Here is a 14526-nt window from a genome sequence, read left to right on the forward strand (position 1 = left end):
ACTGAAATGTTTTCTGCAAGTGTTAAAGAAACATTGATTTAGTTATGTGTATCCTGGAGCAAACTTTTGCTTTCCTCTTACAGATGAGGTTTGACAATTTTAGACTACTGAGGGGAGGGCCTGGTCAAGAGCAAATGTTCTCCTTCCCTGAGTCTAGGACATCCTCAGAAGATTCCTGACTCCTGCTTTAGAGCCTCTTGGCAACAAAATTGAAACCTTAACATCTTGACTTCAGGAGGGGTAATGTTAATATATGCACCCATCAAGTTTTGAGAACCTGACAACAAAATGCCTTCAGTTCACAGAAAGGCAGTTTTGCTACTGCTTGCAAAGTTGCACCTAGGAGGCATCAAAATAACAACCCACAAGCTCCTTCTGCAGGATGAACACTTTCAGGGCTGTCCTCTCCCAATGATGTGACATTCCTGCAGGTTTAGTGACCTCAGGCAAAACTACTGAAAACCGCTGAATTGTGGCAACTGGCACTGGCTCCCAGAGGACAGAAGGGTGTAGTGTGGCACAGACCACACAGGAGCCATCCCTCTCTCTCAAAACACAATCCTCCAGTGCTGCACAACCCCTCAAAGAGGCAGAAGACAAGGCTGTCCAAGAAGCAGTCTCGTACTGCATCGGTCTTTCTAGGGTTCCATTCACAGCAGGCTGTGAATACTTGACTGAAGCACTGTTTCTTTTGACCCAACCATTTTATATACGGTGTTTCCCCAGAATTTCACAGGACAGCAAATACAAGGTAATGTTCCATTTGAGTTTCAACAGTTCATTGCTCAGATGTAAAAAGTCTGTTCCAAAACAAACAAGAAATTATAAAATATAATATCCACATATTTATACCTGTAAATTTACTCCTGCAGGAAACTTGAGAGATGAAACAAAACTTAAAAGAAGCATTTTATTTCACTTCAAAACATGTTACTTCTGAACAAACTTAAAAGGTCAAAAGCATTTAAAAGTTCTAATGGTGGTGGCTTAAGAGGAATCTTTCCAATTGTGAACTCCTTTGCTTCAAACTGTTGCCACTCTTCAGCTGATAATTCGCTCTTGGGTGTGAATAACTTCTCTGAGGCAGGGCTAGAGTTGGTGGCTGCAGCAGAGGCTGAGGTGGCAGGATGTCCAGGGGCACTGGCACTCTGTCCAAACAAAGCAGCGCTCGAAGGCGAGGCAGAAGTGGCTACGGCGGCACTAAAGGCTCCAAAGGCTGGGAGCGGAGTGGTGCTTGCAGAGTTCACAGCAGAAGCACTGCCAAAGCCTGAGAAGCCAGAAGTCCCAAAGCCCCCAGCTGTGGCAGCTGTTTTAAAGGAGAAGGAGGCTGCAGATGGAGCAGCCGGGCTACCAAACCCAAGGGACTGGGGTGCGCTAGGAGAGGACGTCACCCCAAATGCAGGAGGATTTCCAGCAGCAGAAGAGCTCCCAGCAGCAGGGCTGCTCCCAGATGATGCTGAACTGACGAGGCTGGAACTGGTTTTAAAGGAGAAGCTGCTGGCACTGGTACTGCTGCTGCTGCTCACAGGAAAGCCTGCAAGTAGAGAATTTATGAAAAATACAAGAATGGGTACCCCCAGGGATACTAAACCACTTGCTGCATTTCAAAGATGCGGCAGCAGCAGCAAACTACAGAAAATGCTTCAATGTTTTGGTTCTTAGGACAGGAACTTACTTGACAGCCCAAAGCTTGAGGTTTGCTGTCCTCCCATTCCAAAGGCAGGCGCTGCTTGAGTGCCCGTGGTCTTGAAAGCAGAGAGCTGAAAAGATTCCAGAGGCATACATGAAAACTAGATTCCAAAACAGAGAACTCTCTCTCAGTAACTATTTGAAACAAAAATAGAGCTGCCCAGTCCTATTGAAACAAAAATAGAGCTGCCCAGTCCTATTGAAACAAAAATAGAGCTGCCCAGTCCTATTGAATCCAACTCAGACCATGCTGGACAGTCATCACTCCTCACAGCTGCATGCTCTTGCAGTGCTTTAAGTCTCCAAGGCCATACACACTCTTCTCTGTGAAACCCTCCAGAAATGCAAATCTGTTACAATTGATCAGTTGCTGCCTGTCAGTCAATGACCTGCTCAGCCCTGGGAGCTCTCATTCTCACCTCTTACTCTTCCATTTTGTGCTCTGTGACTGTATTTAGGGCACAGCTTTGACTCACTCCGTTCTCTCTCCTCGGCACATCCCGTCTCCTGTGGTAAAGCCCAAATCCTGCTTGCCCACCTTCAGCACGAAACAGACCAAGGGCTGGGATCATATTACTCAACCTTTACTGCACTTCATGCAGACTGCACTCAAATAAAGCCACTTCCTCTGTCTCCCTGATTGTTTCCTATGGGCTTTAACTCAAGCATTTGCTTCTGAAAAAACATCTCCATTCACAAGTGTTTGTCACCTTCCCAGGACCAATGCCTCTTTCTATCGTCAAATGTTATCCAAAGGGCTTCTCTCCCACCTATCTCTCAATTCTGGCATTAGCCAAATGCTCCACTTATCCTAAGGTGGCCTGGAGGGCAATTCTGGTCCGGTCTGCTGATTCTCTCTCGGAAGAGTCTGTATCAGCACATGGGAAAAAAGGTGGGGTGGGGATTGGCCTCTTCCTGGTCACGTACACGACCAGATCAGCTCTGGTTGCTTTGGTGTGGCTTGCAATGAGAGTATTCCAAAGCTGGGATCCAGCTGCTGCCTTGCTAACATGGAAGCACCCCTACACACTTTTTTCCTCAGTTAACTGAAGGGGGTTTATGATACCCATGGCAATTCACTGATTTCAGGACTCCAGAGAACATGCCCAGGTGGCACATCACAATTGCCACATCTCTGAAGTCTTTGTAACCATAATTAACATCTGTGTAAATTACTTCATTAAAAAATGACATCAGGCACAGAGACATGTTGCCATTCGTGAGCACTTACCAAGGCTGCTTTTGTTGATGCATTTAAAGGTTTCAACTGAAGTAGCCGATTTTTCCATTGTAGTGCTAACTTTTGGACAGCATCTATCTGAAAAGGGGTAAAGAAAAGCATGCTTTTATTACTGAACACTTAAAAACAAAAGAGTCATCTGACAACTGAATGGAAAAAAGATATCTAGAATTAGAAATGTCATTGACCCATGGAGCTATTTTCTTTCCTGAAACTTCAACGTGAGAGGCTGATGTCTTTAGTTTTTAAGAGTTTAAAGGACTATTGTCCTTAAATCAATCCTTTTACTTTACATAGGGGTAATATTAAAACAAGTTCTGGGGCTTTTCAAATCCACGTTCTATTTTTTTTCTGAATTAGATGCTTGGGGAAAAAATATGACGCAAGACAAGATATGTAAGTTTTAAACATATGAGAACAGACTCTTCAATCTGGCCTTTCCACTTATGCACTCAGTCACTAAGCTGAAGTCCAAAGATTTACCTCAGCTTCTTCCACATTTTCAGAAAAAAAAATACCCACTTTCAAAACACTGTAATTCTGAACAGTTCAATAGAATCATCCTAAAATAGTTAGTTTTGATGAAATTAACTTCCTTAATTTAAATCAACCCCCTTTGCGTGATCCATCAGAAAACTGCACAGAATAGTGCAGCAATAAATGGTATCTTTGTATTGATAACTGTGATTTAGTTTTAAGCAAAAAACTACAAAGTCTTCAAATAACCTTTCAGGAATTTCCAACCTGAATTTCCTACATTTACACTGAAGTTTAGCAACACATCTAATTTGATGCCTGGCCTAATTGAATTTTCCTTAAAACATACACAAATAAAACACCTAGTGTCACAAATGCCTGTAAAAATGGAATGAGTAATCTTTTTGTAGACAAATTCCTTAGTTTTTCAAAAGAGTATTACATCACAAACATCAATAATTCTTTTGTGTCTAGTCACATGCCGGAAGATCATGTTGCTTGGTATCTGCTCTTATACAACAAACTGGAAAATTCAGATTTTGACCCAGTTTAAGAATAGAAACATGGAAAAGACATGCTGTACTTTAACATTTTGTAAGAGAACTGTATCATAGAGTTATCATCTATACACTGAGAGGAAAACTTGCATTTACTGCTCTCAGACTTGCACTTAATGCTTTGATGAGATCACAGTTTATTTATTTTAATAGCCATGTATAGCATACTGTTTATTGTTTGTTATTTATTATTATTTGGGTTTATTATTTTAATTGAAGTTTAAAAAAAATTATGTATCTCCTGTCTCTAAAAATGCAGTTCTGGTAAATCTAAACATATGAAGCAAGAGTGGTGACGAGAGCAATTCCTTCTGGAACATAGAACCAAGAAGAAGAGGGAAGAGTGCAGTGTAGTTTCAATTAATTTGTACTTGCATCTATCCAACAGCCTAATTTCCTTCCTGGCACAACATTGAACTCTGCAACTTCCTCGATATTGACAGGACTACAAGGAAGGAATGATACATATACATTGAAAGATGCTTTATATAAAAACATATGCCTTACTTCCAAATGAGTATATCCCTATCTATTTCTAGAAAAGAAGTATCAGCTATTTTCATCATTATTCCCTGCAACAAAGGTATGTAAAAGAACAAGGTCAAATGAACTTGCCCAGTCTTCTATTTAAAGCACCAAATAATGACCTATACCAATCAAACTGACTAAGAGCATATGAGGCATTCAACTGTTGAGACAGGATTCAAGCAACTTCTACAAATAACGCACAGGAGTGGGGACAAGATTAAGTCAAGAAGTGTCTAGCAGCTATTTGTGCATTTGCTTGGATGCACCGCAGTTGAAAAATATTTTGGCATTCTGATCATCTCCTAGAGTTGGGAGATAAATGAATCAAGAGCTGCCACCTGAAGAACAGTAACAAGTCCTGTCCCAAGAGTGTCCCCACCAGCCAACATTTTTAAAATACTTACATAATTCCCAATGATATTGTTTGCTCTGCTGTCATAATACTCCAGACGCAGTTCTTCTGGCGAGACATCTGAAAAGCCTGCAAGGGCAGGAATAGTCAAAAACCTCCAAGAAAACAGATTCATACTTCCAACTGCCCTCTACAGTGACAAAGACATGGACCTTGGTACATTGTCTGTCTTAAGAGAATTATAGTCAGAGACAAAAAAAAAGATTCATTACAAAATGTCAGAGGTGTGAACGTACAAAATGAATTTGCCATCATCTAATATTCCTTTCTGTTGTATCACAAGGTAAATCATCACCTTGCAAAGCGTTGTACAGAGGTACAACAGTGTGGGAAAGTCACAGGAACATCCTAAAGAGCTGCAATAGACAACACTGAAAACATTACCTACCTGAGACATTCAGCTTTTCTTTCATTGGTGAGTAACATGAAAATATCCACTGTCCAGAAGATTCCCAAATTTCCATGTCTTTCACTACACATTCACTAACAAACAAAGTAACATCACAGATGAAGGTGAAATTACATGGTCAAAACAAAACCGCCAGTAACAATTGCCTGGTTTGAATCCAAATTCAGAGTCAAAAACCTGCTACCATGAAAACGAAGTGTTTTCTTAATGTAATATTAAAAACAGTAATGGAAAATGTTTCCAAAACCTTGCTTCTCTGGGAAATCAAACTGTCTGCTGGTTCTCAGTACCTGCCCTGCAGCTGCAGATGCTGGTCACTCTGAACTGACTGAACATACACCTCTCTCTGTGAAACCAGGTTTCAATAGCTTTGATGTTGGCAGAAAAATTTGTTGTCTTAAGTGTCAGAGAAACCAAGTAAAATCATTCATTTTCTTAAAGGGGCTCTGACTTCTTATTTTCAAGCACTGAGATCTGTTTCCTTCCTTATCCTCCTGCCCACAACTTAAATACCACACCATCTTACTAATCTTACTTAACATCACAGCTGTCTATCCGCCCAGCCCAGGTCCCAAACAAGAATCACATCCTCCCCATGCCAGCATCGTTCCAGAGAACCAAATGAAGTCATGTTCTCTATGTTTCTTCCTGTGTCCCAGCTTCCCCCTAACAATCCTGTCCTCTGCATTATCTCTAGGAAGTCAGTAAGCTTTCAACCTGCTCATTCCAAAAGCTTTCAGTAAGACAGGACTATAACTTACAGAAGTCTCTCCTCTTCATCTTTAGAGCCATCAGCAACACTTTGACTGCTGGCTAATGCAGAGAACCTGTTCTGTGAAAAGTCTGTATTTCTGCTGCTGCCGCCTGACGATCCAAAGTCAGAGGAGCCAAAGAATCCGCTTCCGTGATCTCTGCTGCCACCCCATGTATCAGACTTGAAGGAAGATGGCTGGATAACATTACTGTATCTCTGGTTAGAGGTACCCCATCCTCCTCCTCCTCTTCTGCTAGTAACTTCCAATTAAAAAAAACAAACAAACAAGCAAACAACAGAAATTTTTAATCATTAAGATATGAATCAACATCAACAAAAACTGCAAGTATAACTAGTTTTACAGTGGCAATAAGAAGTTTGAAATGAAAACGTAGATTTTCCTAATGAGTTCTCATTATTTAGTCAGCTTAAGCTAGTGAGTCACCCAGGGTAGTTCTCAAGTCCTACTTCTCAAAAGGAACCGTTTGGATTGGAAGGCGCCTTTAAAAGTCATCTAGTCCGATCTCCCCCCCTATGCCTTAATGAGCAGAGACACCTTCAGCTAGATCACCGAGCCAACAACAATTTGTGGCACTGCAGAAAGACACCGGCTCAGTTTTGCTTAGGTTGTTTCATGAACTACCCCAGCAGAAAAAAAATTAAATTTAATGCACCATAAATTTATGTTAGGGGCTCCTGCATCCGTAGTTACAGCAGGGGCTCTGCTCCAGCACAGGGAGCTCCTGACTTTCGTTTTGAGACTTTGGACATACCTGTGCGTGTTGTTACACGCAAACCCCGACCCTCTTTCCCACAGAAATAATGACAAGCAGCTGCAGTGAGTTCCTGCCGTGCCATCACTGCAGCCTTCAGCTCCCTGTCATGCCCCTTTCCTTCCTAAAGCTCCCAAACACCCAGAGCTGATGAGAATGCAAACAGCCTTCACCGGGTACAACACTCAGCTGCTCGCTGCTCATGAGAACAGTCCTCCGAGTCGCTTTCCCACTGCCTTGTGGCACATCCCGCAGTCACAGAATCACAGGATCAATTATGCTGGAAAAGACCTCTGAGACCACCAGTTCAACTATGACCAAATACCACCCTGTCAAGTAGACCACGGCACCAAGTGCCACATCCAGTCTTTCCTTAAACAACCCCTACGGACAGTGACTCCACCACCTCCCCTGGGCAGTCCATTCCAACGCTTCGTCACTCTGTCTGTGAATGCCCAACCCAAACCTCCCCTGGTGCAGCTGTGTCCCCTCCTCCTGCCACTGGCTGCCTGGGAGAGGAGGCCAAGCCCCACCTGGTCGCAGCCTCCTTTTAGGCACTTGCAGAGAGCGATAAGGGCTCCCTCGAATCTCCTTTTCTCCAGGCTACACACCCCCAGCTCCCCCAAGCGCTCCTCACAGCACCTGTGCTCCAGACCCTTCGCCAGAGCTCAACTCCGCGAGTGCCGAACCAGAGGCTGCTGCCGACAGCCCCGGCCGAGACCTGCCCGGCCCGCTCTGCTCCGGAGCTCCTGCCGGCAGCGGCCGCACCGAGCGCCCGGGACGGGCAGCCCCGCGTCCGGGCAGCCCGCCCGCCCCTCCCCGGCGCGGTGTGGGTACCGTGGGCCGGGGGTGCCCCGGGGCGGCCGGAGCCGCCGCGGGGGTGCTCGTTCCAGCAGCGGTCCCCGAAGCGGCAGTAGCCCCGCAGGAAGAACTGGCAGACGCCCATGGCCGCCCCGCCGTCGCGCGGCTCTGACGTCCCGGGCGTGCGCCGGGCGGGCCGCGGGGCCCGCGGGTGAGGTCCTCAGGCCCGGAGGAGAGCGGGCGGGAACCACGGTCCGCCACCCAGGAGCGAGACGTAACTCCAGTGACACATAAATCCAGTCAAACCAGGGAATAACACAGTAACAGGCTGCTGATAAAGCCAAATACGGCTTTGATTTGTGCTGTGCAAAGCTTCAGTCACTGACACAGTGAAATACCCGCCCCTCGGCTGTAACCGCCCCTTACTCACTTCAGCACCTCCACACAGCCTGCGTGGTAAAACACTTGGGTTCTTTATCTTTAGGGGGAGACTAAGGAATGTATAGCCCATAGCTACAGAATCATCAGGGTTGGAAGGGATCTTTAGGATCATCCCGTCCAACCACCAACCCATCACTACCACTGTAGTCCATAAACCACTAAACCACATCAGCCAGCACCAGACCGAGGTGCCTCTTACACACCCCTAGGGATGGTGATGTTGTCTGAAAAAATCGGATTCCCTACCCAGTGACAAGCCAATAATTGCACATTTGAAAGACTGTTTATTTCAGAGTTGCACAAGCCTGGGTGCTAGATGGTATTGCACAAATTGAGCACACCACCTATCAAAACTTTTTGGTGTTTAATACATTTTAGCAAACAAAGGAATTAATGCTCATTGGCTAGAAGTTACTTAGCTCTCTTATTAATTAGCATTCTATCTTCTATTAGTTAATTATTCTCTTGCTTCTTATGCCAGTTAGTCTGCATGCTCAGTCTTTCTCTTCTTGTGGGCCCATGGGTTTCTTGGGTTGGTGGTCCATGAGCCAGTGGTGGCAGATCTCCCCCGATGGAATTACCTTTCACCCAGTCGGAGCTGGTTTCAGCACAGTTGCCAAATTGTCTTTATTAATTTCTTCCTTATCTTGGGAGTTGTGCCAAATGTCCTAGTGGCCTGTAAATTCTGCATTCTTTGTATCCACTATCAGTGGCACGTCCTTCTTCCCAAGCTTTGTTAACCTCCCCTAGGTCTGAGATCACTGAAACATGTCCAGCTCTGAACTGTAACAAGGCAATTCTACCTCCAAGTAACTTGTTTTTCTAACACATGAACGTCATTTAGAGCTTGCTAGCTGCTATCTGATTCAGGGATTAAATCTCCCTTCTTGTTGATTACGCTTGAAAGTATTTAAAGATAAATCATTAAACAACATCCTTTCTTAAGAAAATTTTACATATTCCACATACTGCAACAGTGACTCCACCACCTCCCTGTGCAACCTATTCCAATGCCTGACCACCCTAACAGTGAAAAACTTTTTTCTAATATCTAGTCTGAATCTCCTCTGTCTCAGGTTAAGGCCATTTTCTCCAGTCCTGTCACTGTAGGTACAGTACAGCTTCAGATTGTTTTGTTTATATGGGAGATGTTGACCTGTGGCTGTTTGAAGTGTTTGTTACAGCCGTGTAACAAAGATCTCTGTGCACCAGGCACAGCATCGCCAGCTGGGCAAGGGAGGGGATTGTCCTGCTCTCCTCTGCACTGAGGCAGCCTCACCTCCAGTGTTGGGGGCAGTTTTGAGCACCTCCATATAAGGATATAAAGCTGTTAGACAGCATCCAAAGGAGGGCAACAAAGATCACGAAGGGCCTTGAGGGGAAGCTGTATGAGGAGCAGCTGAGGGCACTTGGTCTGTTCAGCCTGGAGCAGATGAGACTGAGTTGTAGTCTGCAGCCTCCTCACAACAGGAACTGGAGGGGCAGACACTGATCTCTTCTCACTGGTGACCAGTGACAGAAGTAAGGAAATGGCCTGACGTTGTGTCAGGGGAGGTTTAGGCTGGATATTAGAAAATGGTTCTTCACCCAGAGGGTGGTTGGGCACTGGAACAGGCTCCCCAGGGAAGTGGTCACAGCACCAATCTGATAGAACTCAAGAAGTGTTTGGACAATGCTCTCAGGCACATGGTGTGACTCTTGGGGATGGTGCTGTGCAGGACCAGGAGCTGGACTTTGATGATCCTTGTGGGTCCCTTCCAACTCCAGATATTCTATGATCTCTCCTCTGTGTGTGAATCTGCTTCTTGCACCCAGTAGAATCCACATTTGGGAGTTCTGGGGATCCAGGTCCAAAAGCCTTGACAAGATCATCTTGCTTCCTCTGACAATGGAGAATTGGATGAGACAGGACTGCAGCATGTACTGACCAACTGATCGCAGACTCCATCAAATCCTCTTCAGTACCAAGGTGGCGAGCAACTCGGAAATGCAATGCTCCAGAGAGACTCAAGTAAGTGCAAAAAGAGGAACAGAATTCTTGGATTGGTAGGTGCAGAGATCATCTAGTTTCAGTAAAGCTGGGGAATAAAACAACAGATTTTTAATAGACAGTGAAGGCACACATTCAGTAGTAACTATTTGTAAGGGCCCACTAATAAAGTTACAATACCAATTGTTGGGGCAGTGAGGGAAAAAAGCTTTTGTGGCCAGTCCTTCAACACATGGAGTGTACATTCGGAGATAAACTGATCCAAGAGTAGGTTTTAAATACCTGACTGAAACATTCCTTCTTTTGACACTGTATTTTTCATACAGTTTTTGCACAGAATTTCACAGGACAGCATATAGAAGGAAATGTTCCATTTGAGTTTCAACAGTTCATCTCTCAGATGGAAGTCCATCCCAAAATAACATGCAAAAGTTTATACTTGCAGATTTATTTCTGCAGAAGAGAACTGAGAGAAGAAATAAAAATTAACAGCATTTCAGAATAAATTTAAAAGGTCAAAAGCATTTAAAAGTTCTAATGGTGGTGGCTTAAGAAGAATCTTTCCAATTGTGAACTCCTTTGCTTCAAACTGTTGCCACTCTTCAGCTGATAATTCGCTCTTGGGTGTGAATAACTTCTCTGAGGCAGGGCTAGAGTTGGTGGCTGCAGCAGAGGCTGAGGTGGCAGGATGTCCAGGGGCACTGGCACTCTGTCCAAATAAAGCAGCGCTCGAAGGCGAGGCAGAAGTGGCTACGGCGGCACTAAAGGCTCCAAAGGCTGGGAGCGGAGTGGTGCTTGCAGAGTTCACAGCAGAAGCACTGCCAAAGCCTGAGAAGCCAGAAGTCCCAAAGCCCCCAGCTGTGGCAGCTGTTTTAAAGGAGAAGGAGGCTGCAGATGGAGCAGCCGGGCTACCAAACCCAAGGGACTGGGGTGCGCTAGGAGAGGACGTCACCCCAAATGCAGGAGGATTTCCAGCAGCAGAAGAGCTCCCAGCAGCAGGGCTGCTCCCAGATGATGCTGAACTGACGAGGCTGGAACTGGTTTTAAAGGAGAAGCTGCTGGCACTGGTACTGCTGCTGCTGCTCACAGGAAAGCCTGCAAGTAGAGAATTTATGAAAAATACAAGAATGGGTACCCCCAGGGATACTAAACCACTTGCTGCATTTCAAAGATGCGGCAGCAGCAGCAAACTACAGAAAATGCTTCAATGTTTTGGTTCTTAGGACAGGAACTTACTTGACAGCCCAAAGCTTGAGGTTTGCTGTCCTCCCATTCCAAAGGCAGGCGCTGCTTGAGTGCCCGTGGTCTTGAAAGCAGAGAGCTGAAAAGATTCCAGAGGCATACATGAAAACTAGATTCCAAAACAGAGAACTCTCTCTCAGTAACTATTTGAAACAAAAATAGAGCTGCCCAGTCCTATTGAATCCAACTCAGACCATGCTGGACAGTCATCACTCCTCATAGCTGCATGCTCTTGCAGTGCTTTAAGTCTCCAAGGCCATACACACTCTTCTCTGTGAAACCCTCCAGAAATGCAAATCTGTTACAATTGATCAGTTGCTGCCTGTCAGTCAATGACCTGCTCAGCCCTGGGAGCTCTCATTCTCACCTCTTACTCTTCCATTTTGTGCTCTGTGACTGTATTTAGGGCACAGCTTTGACTCACTCCGTTCTCTCTCCTCGGCACATCCCGTCTCCTGTGGTAAAGCCCAAATCCTGCTTGCCCACCTTCAGCACGAAACAGACCAAGGGCTGGGATCATATTACTCAACCTTTACTGCACTTCATGCAGACTGCACTCAAATAAAGCCACTTCCTCTGTCTCCCTGATTGTTTCCTATGGGCTTTAACTCAAGCATTTGCTTCTGAAAAAACATCTCCATTCACAAGTGTTTGTCACCTTCCCAGGACCAATGCCTCTTTCTATCTTCAAATGTTATCCAAAGGGCTTCTCTCCCACCTATCTCTCAATTCTGGCATTAGCCAAATGCTCCACTTATCCTAAGGTGGCCTGGAGGGCAATTCTGGTCCGGTCTGCTGATTCTCTCTCGGAAGAGTCTGTATCAGCACATGGGAAAAAAGGTGGGGTGGGGATTGGCCTCTTCCTGGCCACGTACACGACCAGATCAGCTCTGGTTGCTTTGGTGTGGCTTGCAATGAGAGTATTCCAAAGCTGGGATCCAGCTGCTGCCTTGCTAACATGGAAGCACCCCTACACACTTTTTTCCTCAGTTAACTGAAGGGGGTTTATGATACCCATGGCAATTCACTGATTTCAGGACTCCAGAGAACATGCCCAGGTGGCACATCACAATTGCCACATCTCTGAAGTCTTTGTAACCATAATTAACATCTGTGTAAATTACTTCATTAAAAAATGACATCAGGCACAGAGACATGTTGCCATTCGTGAGCACTTACCAAGGCTGCTTTTGCTACTACAATTAAAGCTTTCCACTGAATCAGCCAATTTTCCCATTGTTCTGCTAACTCTTTGACAGCATCTATCTGAAATGAGAGAGCAAAAAAAGCGTATTTTTATTATTGGGGAAGACTTTAAAAAAAAAGAAAAAAAAAAAAGAAGAGTGGTCTGTCAACTGAACCAAAAGAAGATATTTGGAATTAGAAAAGGCACTTCACTAAACCGACAGAGGAATTTTGCTTTCCTTCCACTTCAAGGTGAAAAGATGAAATTTTTGTTATTGATAAAAGATTCCTTTAAATACTCTTACTACTGCCCTTCTATGATGTTTTTATGTCTTTACATAAAGACCAAGATCAGACAGTTTGAGCCAGAGATCTTGGGCAAAAGCATGATTTTACAGTAGGCCATATAGACCAGCTGCGATTTTGGCATTCTCTTTGGTGCACAGAAATTGAAGGATATTTTGGCATTTTGATCATCTCCTAGAGCTGGGAGATAAATGAATCAAGAGTTGCCACCTGAAGATTGGTAACAAGTCTTATCCCAAAGACTGTCCCCATCAGTCAGCATTTTTGAACCACTTACACATTTCCCAATTATATTGTTTGCTGTCATAGTACTCCAGATGCAGTTCTTCTGGAGAGACATCTGACAAGCCTGCAAGGACAGGAATAGTCAAAAACCTCCAAGAGAACAGATTCATAGATTCATACTTCCAACCGCCCTCTATACAAAGTTACAAAGACACGGACCTTGGTACATTGTCCTAAAACATTTACAGTCGGAGATGCAAAGGATCCATTACAGAACTTCAGAGGTGTAAATACCCCAAATGAATTGGCAAACGCCAGCTCTCTTTGAGCAGGAATAAAGACAAGTAACTACAGCCCTCGGCTTCCCGTCTAGTCCCTCGCCTTCCCCAAGCTCCCGAATACCCAAGCCAGCGAGAATGGAAACAGCCTTCACCACCACAACGCTCAGCTGCTCGCACGTTGCTCCTGGCAGCAAAGATCCCCGAGCTGCTTTCCCACGGCCTCGTGGCCCATCCCGCAGTCCCTTCGCCCGAGCGCAACCCTGCGAGTGCCGAACCAGAGGCTGCCGCCGACAGCCCCGGCCGAGACCCGCTCTGCTCCGGAGCTCCTGCCGGCAGCGGCCGGGACGGGCACCGGGCCGGGTCCGGGAGCCGCCCGCCCACCGCGCTCGGGGCACCGTGGGCCGGGGGTGCGCGTAGCCGGGCTGCGGGGATGCCCCTTGAGGCGCCTGGCCCCGGAGCAGCCGTAGCCCCGCAGGAGTCGAAGGACGAGCGCGTCCGGCCCGCGCTGCAGCCGCCCAGGCGCCCCGGGGACGATTCACCCGTCAGAACAACAGGGCGCCGCGGGTTAAAAAGCGGGTGCAAAACATAAATGAGCCGGCCCACTCTGAAAAGCACACAGTTCCCTCCAGGATTCCAGCAGTTCGGAATCAAGGACACGTTTCGTGGCTAGTAGAAGTGAAAAGGCAAGGGAGAACAGAAAAAAAAGTCGCACGCCCTTCACTTACTGCTGAATAAAGAACGGAGTTGCAGGAACCACAATGGAGGCCGTGAGTGCATCTAGTCCTGTCTGTACAGGCAGAGTTGTCAGGGTGAGGAAGGAAACGAGGAGCAAGTCTACAAAGCAGCACTGACTTTAAAAACCAGGATTTACACTACTTAGGAGAAGCTGAAGGAACTTCAGAACTAAAACAGACTAAACATCCACAGCACCAGCGAGGTAGAGGCAGGCAAGCACCAACTTCTGAAGTTAACTCACTAGTTTCATAGAAACAGACCTGAAAAAATCAGCAAGTTAGAGGAGAGGTGACAAAACTATGATGAAGCTATGAATAAACCAGCATGGGAGCAGGACAGACATGATTTGTATCGTTTTCCAGAACTGGGAAGAGGTACATGATGCCGATGACACCCAGAGCTTGAGAGGCTGGATGAAGAAATTTACCATCATGTGGGCTGGAAGCATTTACAGAACTCTGTGCTTCTAAACCAGAGATGA

General features: G+C 45.7%; 2 protein-coding genes across 3 annotated transcripts; both read right to left on the bottom strand.

Moving 5' to 3' along the window:
* Positions 1-835: 835 nt before the first annotated feature.
* Positions 836-7811, bottom strand: LOC116444402 (nucleoporin NUP42-like). 2 transcript variants are annotated; one of them, XM_032109774.1, is made up of 7 exons: positions 7677-7811; positions 6074-6326; positions 5292-5386; positions 4896-4972; positions 2921-3007; positions 1676-1760; positions 836-1534 (listed from the first exon to the last, which is right to left on the bottom strand). In XM_032109774.1, the coding sequence occupies exons 1-7, from the start codon at positions 7783-7785 to the stop codon at positions 921-923; spliced, it is 1320 nt and encodes a 439-aa protein (XP_031965665.1). In that variant the 5' UTR covers positions 7786-7811; the 3' UTR covers positions 836-920. The 2 variants fall into 2 exon arrangements, with proteins under 2 accessions (XP_031965665.1, XP_031965673.1); XM_032109782.1 differs by lacking the exon at positions 7677-7811 and adding an exon at positions 7373-7461.
* A 3029-nt stretch (positions 7812-10840) lies between these two features.
* Positions 10841-14425, bottom strand: LOC116441996. Its single transcript, XM_032104537.1, has 6 exons — positions 14387-14425; positions 13463-13976; positions 13082-13153; positions 12493-12579; positions 11308-11392; positions 10841-11166 (listed from the first exon to the last, which is right to left on the bottom strand). Exons 1-6 carry the CDS (start codon positions 14423-14425, stop codon positions 11115-11117), a joined length of 849 nt encoding a protein of 282 aa, XP_031960428.1. The 3' UTR covers positions 10841-11114.
* Between the last annotated feature and the right edge of the window lie 101 nt (positions 14426-14526).

This window comes from Corvus moneduloides, chromosome 1, assembly GCF_009650955.1.
Source record: "Corvus moneduloides isolate bCorMon1 chromosome 1, bCorMon1.pri, whole genome shotgun sequence".
NCBI classification, from domain to species: domain Eukaryota; kingdom Metazoa; phylum Chordata; class Aves; order Passeriformes; family Corvidae; genus Corvus; species Corvus moneduloides.